The 22434-nt window shown below is 39.2% G+C and overlaps 1 protein-coding gene across 1 annotated transcript in view; it reads right to left on the reverse strand.

Annotated features, from left to right (window-relative positions):
* Positions 1 to 22434, reverse strand: part of GABRB1 (gamma-aminobutyric acid type A receptor subunit beta1) — a 49903-nt gene extending 27469 nt beyond the window's left edge. Inside the window, exons 1-4 of the mRNA XM_065736195.1 lie at positions 22427 to 22434; positions 21480 to 21539; positions 21304 to 21418; positions 21194 to 21237 (exon numbers count right to left, since the gene is read on the reverse strand). Coding sequence (XP_065592267.1) covers positions 21194 to 21237; positions 21304 to 21418; positions 21480 to 21539; positions 22427 to 22434 — 227 coding nt within the window. The remainder of the gene's footprint in view (positions 1 to 21193; positions 21238 to 21303; positions 21419 to 21479; positions 21540 to 22426) is intronic.

The following is a 22434-nucleotide window of genomic DNA, read 5'->3' on the forward strand; positions in this document are numbered from 1 at the left end:
GTGGCAAAATCCTGGCAGAGCTGTGTGCTCTGGTTTAAGAGGCCTACAGCAGCAATGAATATGTCTTCTATGGAGGAGTGCTTTGGTGAAGGGCTTACTGTACAAGATGAACCAAAGTCACGTTGTGAAGCTTTCATCTCTATGAAAAACAGGTCTAGCATAAGCCTCTCTAACATGGGTGAGGGATATCTCAAAAGCTCTTGAATTGTGGCTCTTCTTGCAAAGGGTGTAAGGATGACTCCAAACTCTTGTTTGCCTTTAATGAGGCCTTAACATGGAACCAATGAACCAACACAGAATTCTTATGGCAGTATGTTTAAAAAATAAGAAAATCAGCAGAAAATAATGACTATCACTCACAGAAAGCTGTTATTTCAGGGATAAACTTCTGAATACAAAGAATTTCTTAAGCTAACAAATTGTCTCCTGGCTGAAACTGACCAGAACTGCCCATTGGCTCCTGGGATGACTCAATTTCCAAATTATAGTTTGTCTTCCCTCTGTGAGGGACCTAACTGAAGGAAGTATCCTGCTGCAGCTTTCTGCATAACTGCTTCTGCACAGTACGGTGGGGCTATTTCTGGTCCCTGTGGACAGGTTTCCATGGCTTTCACCTGGCCTGGTGGGGAATAAAGAATTGCAGGACAGTTGAAACAGCTGAGCCTTTCCTTCTGAGACCCTGTGTCTGCCTTGGAGACAAGGTTCCCTGGGAGTAGCTGAAGCTGCTCAATCCTCGGACAATAACATTTTAGCAAATAAATTCGAACTCAGGGAGACAATGATCTATACTGTACTGCTTACTCTATTCTCAGAAACAACAGAAACTACATAATGCCACAGTGAAATGAAGAAGGGAAGGAGAAACTATGTTAACACATTTGGAAAAATGAGCCCAAGAATACACTATTGGTGTCAGAGTTCCTTGCTTGTCACAGTCAATCATAAAAATCCTGGTGATGTTATCTGTGCAGCAGATGTTTTTATTATTGATGATGGGCTGTAGGGAATTTGTGTCTAGTTGGATTTGATTTGGTGCTACCATCTTTTTCTTAAGGCTGTTTCAAACCTTCTGGGAACTCTGCTGCAGGTGACAATTTACTCAGGTTGTCCATAAACTTCATAGTGTCATGCTCCTGCATCTGCTACCTTAGTGCTTATTTTGATCGTGAATTGACACCAGACTGAGCTTATATATTGAATACATTTCTCATTTTATTTTCTCTTAATGAGGCTGAGAGAAGACTGAGATTTCTGCAGTAAGATTTCCTTATTATTCTTTCAGAAAGAGTGGAAATTCGGGAAAAGGTTGTGATTTTCCAGAAATGCGCATTTGATGCAAGAGTGAAGGATTAGACAGACTATTAGAAAGCTGGCAAAGGAAATACTCTGTAAATCTAAGGGATTGGTTCAGATCTGTTTTCATTTAGAAATCTGTTCACACAGATTTTGAGCAAGGATATTAAACTGCATGAGAACAAGTTGTTGCTGATCAGTGGCTGTGAGGACAGGGCATTGTTACTTAGCAACTTCAGAGCTGTCTTTTATAAATTCATCCTATCATGGATGTCACATATATGCCACAGTTGATCCTTACAAATCTTGCACCTGCTAGTATTGCAAATATATCTTCCAAGCAGCAGTACACCTCACAGATGCCAAATCATGACAGTCCCAGTTGTTTTTGCCCTACCTGCCTGCAAAGCAAGGCAAGAGCTGTGGATTAGCTCTTTTCCTAAGATGCCAGCAGGGTTGGATTTAAAGATGCAGCTTCCACAGGAGCTGATACTCATCTTCCCCCTTCTTTCTTGTGCAGATTAAAAGCAGACAAGGATCAGTGTTGATCCCCAGTATCTGTGTGCTGCTCTTCACATTTTGCTGCAAGAGGTGATTATTAACTGTAATTTTATCTTTTTGAAATCAAGAACAATTTCTCTAGCTCTGTGATAAAATCTGAAATACTTGACTAGAGATGCCCTCAGTTTCAGACAAGAGCTGCCACTTTATGTTTCCATGCAGTTCTCAGAGGATCTGATCCTGGACAGAGATTCTTGATGTGACTGGATTGCAAGACTGGATTCAGCAAGACTGATTTTAAGTTTTTTCTATCTAATCTTTGCCCACTAATCACATTTCTTTTGAGATAGCCTAAGTTCTTCATTGTTCCCAACCACTGAAATTCCAGTCTCTGTATGTTTTCCTTTTTGCATGTTTTGATTTACATGCTGTGGCACCATACAGAGGGATGGGATTCTGAAGCCTGACCATGGGTATTTAAGGCCTCTGTGGGCTCTGCAGTGTGTTCTGCCTGAACTCCAGCTGTTGATCCAGAATGATGTAGTTGCTGTTTTACATTTGCCAGCCAATCACAAATGTCTTGGGTACTTCAGTGAGCATAAAAGGCGGTAGATGCCTAGGTTGGCTTAGGCAGTTGGCTAAAGTCCGTAAGATGATACGGTGGGTGAAAACAACAAAAAGCAAGATGAAAACTTTGTGGATTTATGAGGGCAGTATGAATTACTAACATTGTGCCCTCCTGTTTGCCTAGTAACAGTCAAGAATTTGCTGACATTATGGCTAAGGCAAGACAATGATGCTGCTCTCCAGCTATTTGCAGGAAGGTCTTCCCATGAAGAAGAGAAGAGGGAGGGAGAACAGAAGGAGGTATGTTGAATGTGCTAGTATGGAAAAGGAAATAGGGAATAGCTCTGAATAAGAAGATCTGGGGCATTTTCTGTGGCTCACAAGATAATAATGGGCTTGTGTCAAGATGATGAAGGAGGAAAAAAGGCACATGGTGTAGTGGGATGTTAAACAGAAAGAGAACCAGCAACATCTCGTGTTTTACATAGGGAAAAGAAGACGTAGAAGGGATGTGGTATCAGTCTTCAAACACATGAAAGGCTGCTGCTGACTTCAGTGGCTGAGTGAAGACATGATAGGTCTGAAACGCAAGAAAGTAGATTTCAGTAAGGGAAAAAAATTCTTATGCTGAAGATAAATTTTGCATTATATGCCTCAGAATGTTACAAGAAAATCAGTCTCTGACAATTTCTAGGTACTTATTATATAAATGTGTTTCGGGAGTAGTATGGGTACCGTACTGCAGTAGTATTACTGGCTAAAGAATGGTCTGTGGGTCCTTCTGATCCTGTTCTCTTAGATGCCAGTATGTATCTTTGGATTATCTCAAAAGGACCGTAGTTGATAAGATGCAAGAAAGGTGACATATTTCTGGTGTACTATTACTTTATCTTACAATTACCTAAGTATCTATTCATGCCAATTCCTGACAGAAAGAGGTTACAATTACATTTGAACTGGTGTCCAATGTACATAAAGTATGATCTCCATGATGCAAATCACCCTCTTATCAGAATTGTGCTTTTGACCTTTTTTCAACCAACAACATTAATACCTTTATTCTCTCATATTCCACAGTTCATACTTCAATCTAAACATAGTTATGTTGTCACGAGTACAACTTGTTACAAATTGTGGACCCAGCATGTCTCTGACTGGACAGAAGAAAATTTGCTCTCTAATTAGTCAGATTCATAGATTGTTTTCTTATGGTTCACTTGTTTGCTTTATGCAAATATTAAGTCTTGTGGTCTAGATTATGAAATCTGAGAGCTTTCAGGTAGATTTATAGGGTTTTTCTCTCTATAAAAGTAGCTCTGCTCTCTCTTTAGGACTTTGTGCCTTGCCCTTCATCTGCTCAGAGTACCTAAGACCAACTTAATCATGGGAACAACTTCAGGTCAAGGACTTGGAAAGAAATCTGAGTAGAGCACTTGCTATAGAAGCTGCCCAGAACAGCAGAATTTGATTAATATCTGATTTTGGTTAATTGATTAGCATCTGATTTTTGATTAAAAATTTATGAATGCTTACTTTTTATGCTGTTACGAAAGGGGACAGCTGGTTAGATGCATGTGGTGTGCTGAGCCTGACTGCCTGCCCACTTGTAAGGGTGGGACACCGCAGACATAGAGAAGGCATTGAAGATAAAGAAGTTAGAGGGGGAGTAGTGAGAGAGGACTGAGTGTGTAGTAAGAGAAGGGAAGTGTGCTAATAGCCAAGGAGACAGCTGCTGCTGCTGCTTATAAATTTAAATATTGAACTTGCTTGTTTGAATTGTTTGCTCTTGGTTTACCACATGATTTTCTTACATCATATATGATGTATCTAATATCAGTTGTTGTGTCTCATGAAGACAGGGATGAAGCTAAGATAAAAGAAATTCCTTGACAATGAATTATGGGGCAGAATGACCTGAGCACTGTCTACTCATTGTATCATAGTGTGCAATAATCACTGGAGAGATGCTCTCATTCAGAGTAGAGGACAAATTAAATCAGAAATGCCCTCCTTCCAGTGAACTATAGTGGAAGAAAAAAAAATTTAAAAGCGATTCACAAACACTACTGGTTGAGCAAACAGAGGATCTTGACAGGACAATGATCCATCAAATGTATAAACCTAGAGGAGAATCTTGGAATAGCTTAGTCCTAGTTGAATTCAAAGCACATAGTAAATTTGAAGTAAATAAGTGCAGAGAAAATGGTGTGCTTCTTACAAGGATCTTTTATTACTGTTTTCTCTAGCAGCGACTTTATTGATCAAACCATTTTAAAGAAACCTCTTGTAATAACATAAATGTACGGTCCATTCTGCTTGGACATAAACTAAACTCAATGAACCTGAGTCCTTTCGGTCAGAAATAGGCATACCTGCTGGTTTAGAAGCTTTATCAACAAAAAGCAGGATTACCTCTTGCACCATTTACAGTCTCTTAAGTGGCATTTTTCCTGTCAAATGTAACTTTATTAATGATGTGGTTTTTTTAATTATTATTATTACTTAGTGTTTGCTTGGCAGAAGCACTGTTGTTTTTTTTTTGCCAGAAAGTTGTATAGTGTCTGCCTTTTTGTAACTGACATGTTGTAATGGATCTCTTAACTGCCACTACTTCTTCAAATTCCAGTCCCATAGATTTTTACTGACAAACTTTTTTTCACCTGAAGGTAACTTCGATTCAAAATGAACAGAGAATAGCTCTACAACCTCAGTACTACAAGTCTGACAGCATCCAGTGTTCCTAAGGTTCTAAGAAGTGTTCCACTTCTATGGCCTAATTACACAATTGAAGTGTAGAAATTTAACATGACAATATCCAAAGTGTGTGTGAGATTCTGTCTCTTGTTTCTGTGTTTGAAAAATCAAAAGCTCAGTGCCCTGTTCATCACCTGAGTGCAGTGATAGGGCCACGAGAACTTGAGGCTGCAGTGTGTAATGCCCTGTCCTACACAGGAAGGTTCTGCCTGGACTTGCTGGAGTCAGAACTGTTAGGAGTGTGAAAGATGAGTGTAAAAACAGGAAATAGTTAAAAAGAATATACTGATAATGAATGACAATGTTTAAAATGGTAGGAAGGCTTGAGAGTTTGGGTGCAGTGTTTATGAATTGTTCGGTCTTCCTAGTGTACCCCACACTGTTCACTGCAGTCTTAGGTAGGCTCTATGACCCTGTAATGGACTGATGTTTATTGAAATGATTGTGTTGGTAGCAATTCTTCTGGTGCTTATTTCAGCTACGCTAGTAACTATTTCACTGGCTTTTATGTGGATGGCACATCATTAACATTAGCACAGATGAGGAAAAATTCCTTGAAAAGCATTCACAGATTTATCCTGTTTATACAGCTTATGATCTAGAAGTAACTTTCTAAGGTTCATGTAATTTTAATCATATTTAAACAAACGTGTCTTAAACTCCACAAGAAAGATGGATTTAATGATGCTTTAATGATGTGCACAGGGAGGGTATGAAATAAGCTACAACACATAATATTATTTATTTTTTTCCAAGAGGATTTCATTGCTTTACACTCTTATGAAGCTGAGACTACTCTCTGTGCTGGCAGGTATTTAAATGCACACAAGTGTGTTTCTGTCATGTCATTTCCAGATGATAAAGATGGAACTGAAGAGGATCTCCAAATGCAGCTTTTGCTACAGATATTCACATGATTTAAAGTCAGAGTGGGAATGAGTCAGTTGATCACTCGCTACAAATTAGCTTGCATGACTGATATGGATGAGGCTGCTAACACAAAGAAAGCTCTGCTTCAGACTTAGAATTTCCATCTTGGAAAAGAAAGCACATGGTAGATATCTCTACCTATGGAATTAGTTTATACATTTTGGCCTTCACCATTTGATTTCAATATCTGGAAAGGATTTTGTCATGCATGAGAAGAAATGAAAAAACTTATAAAAGAATAAAACCAGTTTTTTTAAACAGCTAAGAGATGAAGCAAATTTGCTTTATGAAACTGAGCCTAACTTTGCGGAGAGATGCTGTTTTTTTGGGAATGCAGACGGCAGGGTCAGCCAAGGCTCTTAGTCCCCTTGAGAGACTGAAGTGTTTCTTCCAGGATGGATTTGAATATTTGTATAAGCTGCTTGTCCCTTCTGGGCCAATGCTTATGCTAGTCAAAAACAATGAGTAATAAGACCTTTGGAGTCAGAAGGTAGTTTTGAGTAATTCTTAGCATAGGAAGGCTTTTAAACATAGAAAATATAAGCATATATGACATGGGTCTGTTCCTTGATGCCTATGGATTCATCACAGTGAAGTCACATCTTACAAACTCGTGACATGCTCAACAATAGTAAATAGATTCTCCTTGAGCCATGGTTTGTCAAGATCTTTAGCCTTCTGCTTTGAAAGGAGCATGGAGAATGTATCGCACTACTTTCTATCTGTCTCCAACTACTGAGCTGGCTGCAGATTTCTTCTAGTGTTCTTCTTCTAGTGTTGCTGCTTTCCCTTTTAATACAAAGCCTGTATTCCCAGCCCTTACCCTGGAGTCTGGAGGGAGGTGAGAGGAACAAAGCTGTCTGCAATTCCCATTATGGCCAGCTGGTACAGAGTTGTCATATTTATACTTTGGTTAGCATTGCTGATGCTGTATATTTTGATGTACTTGTGCTACAAGAATATAGAAATGTAAGAAAATCAATAACTACCAGACATATTCCTGTCTGTAAACCCTGTGGATATTGCTGTATTGCTGTTAAATGCTAGCATGCTTATTTGAGAAAGAAATGTTACAGAATTTGGCATCTGAAAAACAAAGCCTGTCTGTACATGTTTGGTATAGAGGGATTTCATCTATTCAGGTAACCTTCTAAGAAGACTTCAGAAGACAGGGAGTTTTTAATGACTTAGTTGTAGAGATCTCTCAGGCATAACATATTAGTTCTTTAAAAAAAATCTTTATTATTTAACTTGCTATTCTTACCTTCTCTGAAAATGCGGCTATGTAAATGCTGTATGCTGAAAAGTCAGTAATACACATTCTCACAGAACCTGAACAGATTTCTGGATGGAGAAAGAAGTTTCAGCTCAGTTTCTGCTTCTTGCTAAGGGAAAGAAAGACCTCTTTACTTGTGAGTTTTCACACATTCTTATTTTGTAACTTTGTTAGATTCCTGTTAAACTCCTTGGAAAAGAGTATTTCCCCCGAGTGGCACAGGCAAATATTTATGTCTGAAATAAGTGTATATTTAATATAAGACATTTACCGGGGTAGGGCTGGACCTCAGACATCTCTCTCACTCTGAATCATGAAACAGCTTCTATAGGATCTACTTAGCCCTGTATCAGAATAATTTGTTTCAGCACTCCACAGGGAGGAATGAAATCTGTTACTCTACATCACGCAAATGAGTGTACATAATATACTGCATGACTGCTCAAGCCTACAGGCAGCTAAGAAAACCTATTGCATCATCCTTTTCTGTGAGATATGTCTGGCTTGGATGGCTATGTCCTGGGCATTCAGAGTTATGAAGGTGACTTCTATTTGGCTAGGCCTCTCCCCTCCGAGCTGACCTCATAGTTTTATCACCTGGTGAATGTCTGTGTTTTGACCCAGGTCTCGGTACATACTATCTGAACTGTTTCTGACCTATGTCTGATATGAAATAGAAAGAGTGCAGCTACATTAGCTATACTAAACCTTTACTAAACCCAGGTCATAGGCTTTGCTGAGCCTGGACTTATTTCTGGGGATAGTTCTGCGCTATTAAGACTCAAACCCTTATCTTTGTGTTAGTGTGTACTGCCTGAAAATACATGCCTGTATGAACACTGGCTTGATGTTTGGCATCATCGCTGGATGAGCCATGGTCTTGCACAGCTCATGCTCTCTGTGTATGGTGCAGAGCATGCAATTCGGGAGCGTGGGTGCCATTCACCTATTAAGGCTCAATTTAGTTTGTTAGAATGATGCCCCACTGAGTATTCCCATATATTTTCGAAGATGCAATAAACATAATGACAATACTAGTAAATGTCATTAGCTCTTTGAATTAATTGAATTACTGTTGGCAGGCAACAGTAATAGATTGGAGCAACTCTCACTGACTACATTAGAGTAATTCTTAGCAGTGTGAACATAATGAATCTGAGGAATTTACAATCAGGAATTTATAGTTGTCCAGCTAAAATCTGGAATATAAACCCTTAGCCTGTAATCGCTTATCTTTTGCTGCTTTTCTCATTATTCAAGGCGGTATGAGTCAATGAGTCTTCTGGTCAGAAAGTCTTAAAATATGTTTGAAGATTTCATTTGTTCTCAAAGATGCAGTTGATTGGTTAATGTGATTTAAAAGTCCTTCTCAACGTGAGACATTTTCCAGCTTTGTTTGCCTGAAATCACATTTTATTGGTCAAATAGATTATAAATTGTCATTATATAAATAATACTAAGCCAGCTTAAGTGAGCTATGAATATTAATATATCAATTCTGTTCTATAGCTTCTGTAAAAGTTTCTTTTCAATAGAAGAAAAACCATGATCTAAGCTTATCAAGTGCGTAGTTTAATCAGCATTTCCCAAGGTTTCTTAGCTATATTGATAAAAATAGCATAATCCAGTGTTTACTGTTAGCTTGAGCACTATGTGAAACCTCAAAATGCTACTACAGATGCCAACAAACGTTTGGGTTGGATGGGACCTTTAAGGTCATCTAGTTCTGACCCCCTGCTATAGGCAGGGGTACTTCCTACTAGACCACAAAATCTCTTAATGAATTGATCTTCCAGTATTTCAATAATAAATCTGTTGAATGTTGTCATAATTGGTGTGTTGGAAAGCTCAGATCTTTGGTAAAGGGAAATAATATAGCTGGATAAAACATAAATGCATCTCTTCAGCTGATTTAGGAATTGAATTAGGCTAGCCTGAATCTAAGCTGAAAAACAATCTTCCTTTCTAATCCTTCCTTGGGGAAAAACAATACTCACTTTTCTGAGATCCCCAGCACGTTACGTACTATGTCCTTGATCCCTGTCCTGTGCAGTTTCTTATTATCACTTCTCATTTCTCTGCCTGACTCATCACATTGTTTAAGCTCCTGCTAATTAACTGTGGCCAGCCATTCTTCTCTCTTTATCTCTTCTGAGGGTGATACTTTTTTTTCTGTTTTTGTTTTTTTTTTTTTTTTTTCCCAGAGGTTGCATTGCTTGGGGTGCTCTGTGCATTAAACTCCTGCTGTTCCCCTGCTGTTGATCCAATCTTCTATTTTCCAGAGAGGCAAATAGCTATTGTGGGAGGCAAGGGATAGATTCATGGGTTTTGGACAATTTGTCAGCAAGAAACGACAACTGGAGAATTTTCCAGAGGATCCCATACAAAAAAGAACAAATAACATCCATTTCAAAACACAGGATGCCATGCTTAAGAAACAATAGTTTCCACCAACACAGAAGGAGTGGCTTATAAAATCTGCAGGATAAAATTTTCTGCATTGCCTTTTGGTTTCATTTACTGTTTAGCCCACAGAGGGGAATTCTTTTTTTTTGTTTTTGCTATGGAGGGATATAGAAATTGAGATGTAGTGTTTTGTTTACATTCTCTGATTGTTTGTTTATTTGTTTAAAACTTGTGTTCAGATAGATAAACTAGTAAACCAAAGAGTAAAATTCATGCCACTCTGATTTTTTTTGTGCAGTTTTTGGTACTCCTGAATTTATAAAACAAGGAAAATTTGGCACTGTCTACACTGTCTATTCACAAAACTTTTTCTGAAGAAAGAAATATCATGTTTCTGTTCCAAACTAAAACCTTTGGTCACAGTCATGGTGCAGCACTCTCTACAAGGTTGATTTTCATCTTCAGGAAGACTTCTGTGAATTCTCCTTTTACTGTTTTTACCTAAGTCACTCCAAAAGTAATTCTTCCTATCTGTTTCCATGGAAGCTACAACAGATTCAAATAGCACAATAGCATTATTTGATGGAGCAAGTTCTGTCAGCTATAAAGCAGTATTTTTCAACATAGCCACCACCATTAGCTGTACATTTTTGTCAGTGATGAGTGAGAGCCTGCATTCCATGCTCATAAAAATCTACACCAGAGGGGGTGACCCATTGTTTCACAGTTGTTATAATGGAACCATTGCTATGAATATATTGTTTGCATGGTTAATCTTTTCATTAGCCTGAACAGATGGAACTCAGAAGGTCCCAAATCTGGTCTATATGATGAGTGTTGTAGGACAGTCCAGCCAAGATTAGAAATGTGCACCACATGCTTCAGTCTGGTATGGGGCCTGGTGATATTATGACGCAAGAGTTGTCTTATTCTCTGGTCATATTCTGGAAGTATGAGCCTTCAGCTTAGTCGATATTTCAGTGCAGCAATCAGAGTTGGTAGTTTATCCAGGTTTCAGGAAATCCAAAAGTATCACAACTTTCCTGCCCTAAAAGACAGTACAGAAAAAAAGAAAGTGTGTCTTGAACCTTTTCTTCAGTGGGGAATTCACATTATCACTCCATGGACTGCTGTTTTGACACTGGGTCATAGTGGTGATAGCATGTCTCATGACCAGTAATAATGCAATCCAGGAAACTGTCACCTTCAGCCTCTTATTTACTCAATAGATCACTATTGATCTAATACACTATTTGGTATTTGCATTTGATTCTGGAATGCTCTACGTACTCATTAACATGTTATTTATGTATGTTTTCTGCAGATCATTTCTTCAGTACATTTCACTGAGCATCAGATATTCTTTTATCATTGATTCCATGAATGCAAATTTCAGTAAGATTGTCTGGGTACATCAAGACTACAAAGACACTGAGAAATTGCACATGCCTGCTATCAGAGTATTAGATCACTTCTTATTAAGGTAAGAAACATATCCTTGCTTGATGTTTATATTGTACTTTGGAAAAACATACCTCCCACCTTCACAAATCCCAGAAGTTCTGAGATTTTTTTTTTTCTGACATTAAAAACATGTTTTTACTTCTGTTCTTGTAACATATTTTCACTCAGATTTGCACACAAATTCATTTGTGACACTGATGTGTAAAGCCATGTAAAAGTCGCCTATCTGCTATCAGTCATGCTATGGAAAATATAGTGCTTCCCCAGGAATTTTTGTTTCACTTTTGTAATAAACCTCAGATTTGAATGGTCAAAGCATTTTATCTCCAGACATGGGTTCAAATCTTAACTCAGCCACGGTATCCTGGAAACATGATGAGAAATAATTTATGCCAGCAAAGCATCTTTTGTGATATAACATCTTGACCCTGTTTGTTCTTAGGTCTTTTCACAGAAGAATTTAATGTAAATCACTTACTGTTCTTCTCTTAACTGAGTGTTGTTCAATTGCTATTTAAAGCACAACTTTGCAATATCAAAACTTTGCATATCCTGGGAGGGGGAAATCATAAAATCTGTTGTTGATGGTGTGTACCAGTATTTTTGCAAATAATATCTATGGCAAATTAACCTTCTCATGGGCCCACCTGTGTAATGATACAGCCAGTAGGTTGACTGAGTGTTGGCTGTTCTATTAAGATAAATATTATAGTTTCTGCCTCTGTGGATGTCTGTAGATGTGTTGCTTTTAACACGGCCGTGATTTAGTCAAGAGACCAAAAGTTTGAAATTACTGAACCTGCAGTGCAGAGTTGCTGTGGATTATTTTTGAGAGAGCACACCGGGCATGGAGGTGATAGAGAACCCAGTGAGTAAGTGGCCATTTGAAAAAAAAATGGCAAATCAGGAAAGATTTTTTCAGCTTTCAAGACACACATTTTGCATGAAGGATGTGCTTATTTGTGCGCATTGTAACTCTTCTACAAATACCCCCAAAAAAATCTTTTCCATAGAAGGGCAATTTTACTCATGCTCCTAATTGCCATGGTAAATACATGTACAACTGAAAATTATTTTTTTTCCTCTGCTCCTTCTTCCTCCCCAGATTCTATCTTTGCAATTTCTTGCAAAAGATGGTAGGATCATCAGAAATAAATATGACAAATTCCCAACCTCTATAATGATCAGCAGAGTCTGCAGTTGTATATTGTTGTCGTGTTCCAAAAACCAAGAAAATCTAAAATTTAATTAAATTAAATAGCCTATTTATAAAAGAGCCAGCTGTTTCTTACCTGTGTTTACAAGAAGCAGGCAGCTAGCGACATCAAAGAGTAAATGGCAAAAAAAAAAAGTAAATTCTGTATTCTGATGTGCATGGTTCTTTTTACAAATGAGTGTAATTATTGCTTTCTCCTAGAAGGTGAATCCATTCTGCAAACAGTATAGTCATAAAGTAAATGTGTAAGCTAAACAAATAATGAATACACAAAGTATTCCCAAGATAGCCCAGAATCATGTGTATTTTGAAAACTAATGCTGATGGAGAATATGCGAAGCTATGAGGTGCTCACTAACTTCCTTTTGTACTTGCACTCACACTGTTCATCTGGAAACATACTGCACAGGGCAAAGTCTACTGTGCTGACTCAAGTTGAATTCACAGTTGCTTCTTGATATATCACAATATGTCATTCAGTAATCCCACTGAGGAAAATGTAATTACCATGCAACATCTTATGCTCTCTTGGGGTTTCTCACTAGGTAAGTAAAAAATAAATTTCCATCAGTACTGCAGGAATAGTGTTCTAAAGATGTAGGAGCAGATCAGCTGGGTCATAAGCCATGATGCTTCACTGAAATTACTGGTCACAGGGGGTATGTTCTTTTTTTAGCTTCAGGCTGTATGTCTTTTCTTTCCATCTGAGTGTATAGAAACTTGTCCACTGTCCAAATGAGATCTTGCAAAATGGGTTTAATTCTCACAGTATCCCTGGAGGCAGGAATTCTAACAGGAAAAACTAAGGGCCAGAAGAGTTGCTATGTGTCCACACCTATGTGCAATGAAGTCTATGTAAGGATAAGAAATTGGCCTATGGTTCCACCATGGACCTCACCCTGAGTCTGTTGTCTTTTTTTCTATAATGTGACATTTAACTACTGAAGGCACCGATCTCCTGCTGAATGTAGAGTAAAATCTAATGTTTCAACACTGTATTCCAAGATACATTCTGTTCAAGCTAGCTGAATTACTTTCTTTTCCTCTGGGTCTGTAACCTCCCCTGATAGCTCTGCTCCACTGATGCAATGATGGTCACACTTGCTGAGAGGGAAAATAACTTTTACCCACATACTTCCCCAAATCGTGGACTTATCCTAATTAATTTACTTAAATACAAATATATAAATTAAAAAAAAAATCACTATTCTCTACAAGAAATGGAAGAGTCTCTCACTTGTGACTTTTAAACTTGTAAGTCATGCTTACATGGTAATGTTGTTGTGGACATGAAGAATAAAAGACCATAAAATCATAGAATGGTTAATAAAAGACCATAAAATCATAGAATAGTTAAGCACACCCAGTTCCATCTCCTTTCCATATTCAGAGTTGTTCCCCATCAGATTAGGCTGCCCAGGACCCCACTCAACTTGGCCTTGAGCACCTCAAGAGATGGGGCACCCATAGCTCCCTGGGAATCCTATGCCACTACCTCAGAGCACTCATAGCAAAGAATTTCTTCCTGGAGTCTAAATCTCCCATCTTTTAGTTTAAAATTATTACCTCTTGTCCTGTCACTATGATCCCTGATAGAGTCCCTCTCAGCTTTCCCATATGCCCCCTTTAAGTACTGGAAGGCCGCAATAACACCTCTCTGTAGTCTTCTCTTCTTGATCTCATCTTTAGGGTGGAACACTATAGAATTAATTAAATTTTTAGTTTTCTATTTGAAATTGTCTCCACAAACTGATAATTTTATACGGAGTAAAAGTTTCCTCTGAGAGTAACTCTCTCTCTCTGATATGCTGTGCTGGCACGAAGAGCTAGAGTAAATGCTGTAAGCTGAATGTTAACATTTAATAACCATCCTCCTACTATTTAGTAAGTTGTCCTTACACTGTATTTTTCTGGCTTATGCTGGTCATTGCAACCATTGCTGGTCATTGTAACCATCTGCTATTTATTTACTCTGAATTTCAGCTAGGAATAGTTAAAAGGAAATAGCATGTTACTTACTCCTTGAGATCTCAATAATACATACTACTAGTGAGCTTCTGAAAAACAAAACCTTTTCTTTTTGTCAGTGCAAGCTGAATTTCTGTGCAGGATTCATTTCAGATTGCTATCACAATGGCACCGTGTTTGCTTCCTATTAGTATAAGGATCTGCAAAGCACTTCACAAGCTCTGAAGTCTGTTATTAAGATTTGGATGCCAACATGTTAATGAAATTTTGAAAGTTTTTATTTATTTATTTATTTATTTCAGTCCTGGTGTAATGGATAAAATAAATCCTGAATTTGTAGGTGGCTGTTAATCCCATGTTTTGCTCCTTCCATAGGAAGCCAGTGACAAAGCTGCACTGGCTGCAAGATATTATATTTATGTAGCCTTTGAACCTCATCTATGTCCTCTCCTTGGCTGGTGTATTAGTATTCAGAGTGAATGATGTACAAATTGATCAAAGAAAGGATAAATCAGCATGGAAGAACACTGGGAAAGAGTCTAATTCCAGGCTTGGTTATTCTCTCATGCTGGAAAGTAATGACACAAAAAATTACAACAAAATAAAGGTTTAAAGCTGCTGTAAACTTGAGAGCTGGAGTGCTCATACAAGCTGCTGAAGAAACTGTTAAGCAGGTAAAACCAACATGCACTCAATTATACTGTGAGAAATTTTACCCGTGAGCAGTTTCACTGAGACCAACGGGACTATCAGCATCTATTCTCCTTGGATGGGAGCAGAGTCCTCAGTGCTGCCTAGAAGCTCCTGAGATATTTCAGTGTGAATGCATCCACCTGCAGTTGTCTGGTACATGTCTTATTTCAGCTGTGCTTGAAAGGCTCTTCTGCACTCTTCTTTTAATATGATTAAGATCCTGAACAATATTTAGACACCATCTATCTGTTTCAGCAGTTTTAACTGCTGTCTCTTCAGTTCAATAGACAATTAGAGAAGGCTAGGCTGAAATTCTTCATCTCAGCCAAATGGATTGATGAATTTTAATGGAGAACATTTATTCCAGTCTTTAATTAAGTTTGGCAGTCTGAAATCTTTGCTTTGAGACTCTGCATTCTATTGTGAGTATTTAAAACCTTACAATTCAATCTTGCTGTAGGATGGATGCCTATGTGATAATGTAGCTTTCTAGAAACTGTCTTTTTGTTTTAGGTTCCCTTTCACTTGTTCATGATATTACCCAAACAAGGATTTTTCCTAGCAGAAGCTGCAGCAAACCTCAGTGTGACCCTGCTTCGGCCAAACTCAGTACTTCAGTTTTGAAAGAACACTGTCAACCTCGATCAGCAAGAAATCTAATCTACCTTCTCCATCTCTAGCATAAGTAAATCTTAATACAGAGCTATTACATAGAAAAATAATGGAACATGCATCATTATCTGGTATTATTCTGCTGGATTATTCAGTGTCTGCTAATACAAATTTCATAGAGAAGATATTTGCAGTAGTTTTGACTTCGGGGTAGAAGAACCTTCTTTTCTTCCTTTTTTTTTTTTTTTTTTTTTGGAGTGCTGCTAGAATTACAGACAGTATTTTGTAAGAGGGAAGGGGAATTCTACAAGCCAAAATGTGCACCCCCTTTAGATCCAGAATATTTGTTCTAGAAAGAAGAAAAGGAGTCTTAAAGAGGATTCAAGTATAAAAACTTTTCTGGCAGCCATCTTGAACTCTGTCTTCACCTCAGAGAATACTTCAGCTGGTTTCTCAGGTATCACTATGCTTCAAAACACAGCATACTTTTATACAGAGAATGAGACATCTAGCAGCTGCTGTTTGGAATACAACACTCCACAGAACACATCAGCTGGGGATGCTGATGAATGATGGAAATCCTTGGGTTTAATTTTTCAGTTTCAGCTGTTTTTCCAGACTAACTGGCATCCTGCAAACAGGAACAAGTCTTTTTGGTGGTAGTTTTGGAGCATGTTCCTGTTCCTCCCTTGAGGCTGGGAATCTTTCCACACCTCAGGGAGAAGTGGTGATGTGACTATTCACTTTCCTGCATCTGCAGCTTTGCTTCCAGGTGTTGCTTGAACTGCAGTTAGAAGAGAATGTATGGAAACAGATGAGAATGTATGAATCAGATTAAAAAGCCAATGAAAATAAGGAAAATAAAGATACAAACTTTTAATTACACTCTTTTCTATCTATCTACACACTCGTGTAAAGTAACATCAGGTTCCTGAGAGGAGTTTGAATTCTATGGAGATGGTTTTTTTTCTTTTTAGGGAAATGATAATTACAGGAAATAGGTCTTTTGTGTTCAAATTTTTTAACAATTCTTTTGCTAAAGAATCATTTGTGACCTTAAATGCCCTCAGCATATTTGTGCTACTGAACTGTGGGGTTTGTGGAGGCTAACAGACCTCAAGGTGCAAGATTTCAGGACTCACAACATGGGCATGTTGTTTGATGCAGAAGCACAAAAATCTGTCTAAAACATTGTGTCTTTCAGTTATAGGATGAGAAGATCCATCACATTTCGGGCCTTTCATTGCTATAGATCAATTTTAGGAATCAGACCTGAAAGGAGAATTGTTCTGGGGAACGACTAAGGAAAAGCATAGTCCTTTTCTTTGCAGTTATTTCTGACAGTTTGACACAATAAGAGTACCACGTTTCAGTTTTATTTATTTATTCATTACTCCAGGGTCAGAAGGAACAAGGCAAGCATCAGCTTACCAAAAATGCTAAAATTCAACAGACCTAGTAGTTTTATATCTTTAGTAAACTTGTGCTGCATTCTTGGAATATGCTTTAAACAAATGGAAAGTGTGAATACTACCTCATGTCTTCAGAAAAGTAGGTTCTACATGGGTTATATGATCCACCTGGACTACAGATGTATCAGGATACCATGTGGCTTCAGGTGTAAAATCTGGACTAAAAGATAGAAGTACATGGGTCAGAACTGAGCTTATCAGCCCTGGAGAAAAGTTAGGTAGTGAAGGTAAGCCACCTGCAGTGTCCAGAGAAGGAAGCAATTGAGAAAGATGGAAGAAATGCTCTGTGGGCAACTGTGATTTTAACAGTAAATAAGATAATTATATTTTCTATGAAGGGCATTCATAGCTAGTTTTTTTAAACCTTGAAGTAAGGAAACCTGTGAAGTATTGCACCTGTCAGGATAAAAATAAAGAATTTTGTATATTGCTTGTATTAACTTTGAATCTGTTCTCAGTTTAGTTTGATTTTTGAAGTTTGATTGGAAGGGACCCCTTTCTGAGTCATATATATGACCTTTCTGGGTCCTATAAAGCAACATTTAAGTAATCACTTTATTCTTTTTGTCTACATGTTCATTTTGTTGAAGAACCACTTAGTTCTGTATTCAAATGAAAAACAACCAAACAAAACATCCAATAACAGTGACCTCATCGCTTAACCTCAAGATGCCTATTTCTACATTCATTCCATGTTTCACAGTTAAGATAATTACTTACATTTGAAGCAGATGGTGATGAAATGATCTGACCTTCATACACTATTATTTGGTTAGTTTTACCTTATTTGCTGGAAAAAATAAAATCAGTCACTGAACATTCTTATTAATATTCATTTCAAGTCTTTTGTGTGTCCTTCATGCTATAACAAGAAAGTACTTATCCCTTCTGGATTGCAGTTAGGCAAGTTTTCATAAGGAATCACTGAGTTTTATGACATTTAAAAAAGTCATTTTAATCTCTATGAATGTTGTCAGACAGGTTATTTATATTGAGGATTTTCATTTCTTATCATTGCAGCTAACCTGACTGCTTCTGTTGCCTACCTGGTTGAGCTGAAGAAGCCGACTTTTTAGTTCTTTGTGTACAAGACTTGAGATTCAAACAAAGGAGATTTTGCTGCTCTGAAGCAAGGAGCTATGGAAATGGGATTCACAACACCTATTTTGATATGAAATTGCCTAGAGGAGAGTTGGTTTTCTAGTTTGACATTCACAGAAGCCAATATTCTTCTTTCTCAGATACTTAACCCAGTCAGTGAGAAGGGGCAAGATAAAGTGTGAAATTATGTGTTGTCAAAAAACACAGCTTAAGACTCTCTTAGCCTGCAATAAGTGTCTTAACGTAACCTGCAAAATCAGGTAGTAGTGGGTCTATTACTGGGGTCTTGAATATTGGCCTGCTAGGGGATAAAAAACCCTTTCCTTACATCCAATTCTGACCCTCATTGGTTTCACTTCACATCTGTTGTCACACCATATACCTCTGCAAAATGTCTGGCTCTATATTCTCCATAACCTCTTCACAGATCCTGGGAAAGTGCTCCCAGAGCCATCTCTTTCCAGGCAGAACAAGCTGAACAAGAAAATAGTCATGTATTGTATGTGAATCCAGCTACTTCTCAACTATTTTCTGGTAGATAGAGCAATATGGCAATATGACATTTGCTTGTTTGCCCTGAAGCTCAAAGGTAATTACTGTGAATCACACTGTCTGTGTTCATTCTTTCTGTGCAATCAGCACCTTTTGTTTATAGTGTGGAGGTACAATGACAAACCAGACAATTCACATTGCAGAAACTTAATAGATTTAGTAATAGCAGGGTTCTTAATGAAATCAGTATATTAATGTAAATGTCCAGCATACTTCTAAAGGAATTCTGTCATGGATGAAAATTAGCTAAACAGTCATTAATTGAAACAAAGCGTAAGATCGCTTTGTACCTGTGGAATCAAATGCTTTGTAAATTCCAATTATTGTAGCAAGGATAGGAAAATCTGATTGAAAGAGATTAAAAGTTATAGTATATTTGGAAAAAAGTAGGTTTTGAACTGAGCAATGGTCATTAGGACTTTTGCATCTTACTTCTTCTGCTTGTTTCATGTATGACAAGATCTTCGGCTTTTTACTAACAAAAATCAATATATGACAGTGATGCCAAGCGGAGGAGTTATGTGAATGACTGCAAAATTAATCCTGTATAAATTGATATGGCATTATTGTACTATCAAATGGCCATAAAACAATGCAGTTTGAAGAGGTCAGCAGATGAGGACTGCGACTTTGAGGAGTAGCAAGAAGCTTTTATTAATTTAGAAAAATATTTCATAATAGTTTAGTATATTTGGAGAAGATGATATAGGTAGACAAGTTGCTTGACTGAACAGTAATTAGTGTTGGTTTTCACACAATTTGTAATAGTTCTGTTGTCTGTATTTCAACGTTTTACCCAATGGCTGGATTTACTGACATACAATTCTGCCTGTTGACTTGGCAGACAGCCTACAGCCATGACAAATTCTCATCTAATTCTCTGAAGGGGTACAGAAATAAAGTAAGAATCTTTACTCTTATCTGGAATAGGAAGACACTTGATATAATCTGGACTTCTCTGAACAGGTGGTGGTGTAGGCAGTGCTTGGTTTTCCCAGCATACACCACTTCGCAGAAGCAGTGATCCTGTTACATGGTAGAAGAAATGATTGGGAGTTTGTTCTTTGACTGTTCAGACCTAGAGAAAATCAACTCCTGGCTTCTTTGGCCTCATCTGCACAGTCCCTACAGTGTTCTCCCCTAAAGTACAATGTAGCAACAGGAACTCCAAGAGCTGATTCTTGTATCATGCTTCTTTATGGTCCTCAGAATGTAGTTTGCTACATGCAAAGTAACCAATGTCCTTCCTCCAGATTGTGTTAGATGTATCAAGAAATCTAGCAGTTACATGTAGGAACCCTGTATGTACAGCAAACAGTAGAAACAGCTAAATATGAAGAGGAAAGCAATTTCTCTTCAGCAATTTTGAGTGACAGCTGTATGATACAAACACTTAAGAAAATTTCTTAGAATGTTTTTTTTTTTCCATTTTTTTTAGGCAGTATTTTTTTTCCAATTTTTTAAGTGAAATAAACGGATAATCAGGATGGAAATGCTAGGTTTTAAGCTTCTTTTAGCTAAGAAGAGGAAAGAAAACATCTCAGATTTTCAAAAGACCCAACATAAGAGAGAGAGCGGAATGTCTGCAGTGCATAATAATCTAACACTATTCTGTAAAATGTACAAAGTTGCAACTGATGATTTTTCAGTTTATTCTGGGAAAAGATTAGTGTATGAGGCAACCACCATACACAGTTTTGCCTTCCAAGTCTGCACCTCTAGTAGTACTCCTTTCAGAGGCAGGGTTGAAATCAGACATCTGTTTCACACTTTTAGCTTGGAGACTTCTCTAATTTTAACAGCTGGATAGGGGACGTGGTTGTGTATTTAATATACAAGAGTTTTCTACAGGAAGAGCTGTTTCTGTTGAGGCTTCATGTTGTTTACTTTTTGCTGCTTTTATTCGATTCCATTTCCAAAAGCAAATACACAGAAACTGCTACAGACCCAGACCCGTCTGTCTGTGCCACTACAGCTAGGACAACCCCAGCATTTCCAAACTCCACTTCTGACCGCGTGAAGAATGAACCACCGCATGACCCTCAGACCTTCTGCAGGCATTCCAAAAGCAGCAGCGAGCACTCGTGGAGTACTAGTTCACGCACGCGAACACGCCAACAACGCAAACAGCTTTTCCTAGCAACCCCGACGTGCTCGGCTATCGTGCAGATGTGCTCTCCCTTGCGGTGGGCAGCACTCACTCGGGGTGGCTCTCGGCGGTTCTGACGCCGCTGCAGTCGGCCGCGCGGAGCTCAACGCTGCCGGTAGAGTCTGGATGCGGAGCCCTCGTTGCGCTGCGGCACGGCCGGCAGGCGGTGTCCGAACGCGGGGGAGCTCGGCGCCCCGCGGCCCCATCCCGCCTCTACTCACCGTGTTGACTTCCCCGACACCGCGTCGATGCCGGCGATCTCGATCCGCTTGCCGACGTCGACCTGCGCGGGGGGGGGGAGGGGAAGCGGGAGTCCACGTTAGGCGGCTGGCCGGAGCGCGAGAAGCGCCGGTGTCTCACGTCCGAAGCCGGACCTGAGTCGGATGTCGTAGCCGTGCAGCAACCCGTCCACCGTCTCCTTCACGTCGGACATGTTGCTGGGCTCGTCGGCTCTGCGGGAAGGAGCAGAGCCTGGTTAAGGAAGCTGCCGCTTCCCCACGCTTCTCCCCGATTGGCCGTGCTCGCCATGCCACGGCCAGCACCAGGGAAAGCGACAGCGCCCGCGGACCGCCCCGTCTCACCGCCCTCACCCCGGCCCCGCTCGGGAACCGACTGCAACAATTGCCGGCAGCGCAACGCATGCGCGGAGCTCGGCGCCGCGAGCGACAGCATCCTTGTCAGCCCGCGTAAACCGCAGGTGCCGTGGGTGCTGTCTGTTGGCCGTGAGGGCTGCTACAATGCACGCACCTTTCTTCCTCTTTTAGTCACCTCCTAGCTCAACTCGATGGAACTTTGGCGTTGCTGTTGTGAATTCTTAACGCTTTCTATTCTATTGTGCACTGCAGTTGTGCTAATGATTAGGCATTATTGGTGCTGCTGGGGTAAGCAGCACTCAGTGTGTACCATCAGTTTGAAAACACATTCATGATAAAGTTACTTGGCTTCTTTTAGGCACTAAATCAGGGTTTTCTATGAGAGTGAAGAGTCCTGTGCAACTTCTCAATGCTTTGCAGCATTGTATCTTGTAGATAATTCAAACTTTGCTAAAAGCTGTGTGATGACTGTCTGGCCGGCTAAAATCTGTCATAAGGTGTGAGTGCAAGGGATTATCCTATCTAAATTCTCTTTTCTGTATGTTTCAAGGCAACTATACTTCAGAGTAGCTACTCTGCTGGCAGCCTGTCAGTGTGAGGTGTGTTTCTGGACCTCCTCTTGAGGCTCTAAGTCTCTGCAGTCATCTGCAGACATCTCGCTGAGCAAGGAAAGTGATGGGAAAGACTTCAGTGACTGTAGGCTGAGAGCGGGGATTTGTGTGGGGCTCTGAACAACCACACCTCAAGAGTGCTGGCATTATGTGGCCACAGCAGGCAGCCAGAAGGCTCCTTTCTAGTCCAGTTAGGGTGGATGATGGCACCATGGTGAAACTTGTCTTCCAAATGCTTCCAGGGATGAAGTATTATTAACAGCTCTACGCTCCCAT

This window comes from Cyrtonyx montezumae, unplaced genomic scaffold (genome assembly GCF_038088225.1).
Source record: "Cyrtonyx montezumae isolate F1298 unplaced genomic scaffold, pur_monq_1.0 scaffold_2, whole genome shotgun sequence".
NCBI lineage: Eukaryota > Metazoa > Chordata > Aves > Galliformes > Odontophoridae > Cyrtonyx > Cyrtonyx montezumae.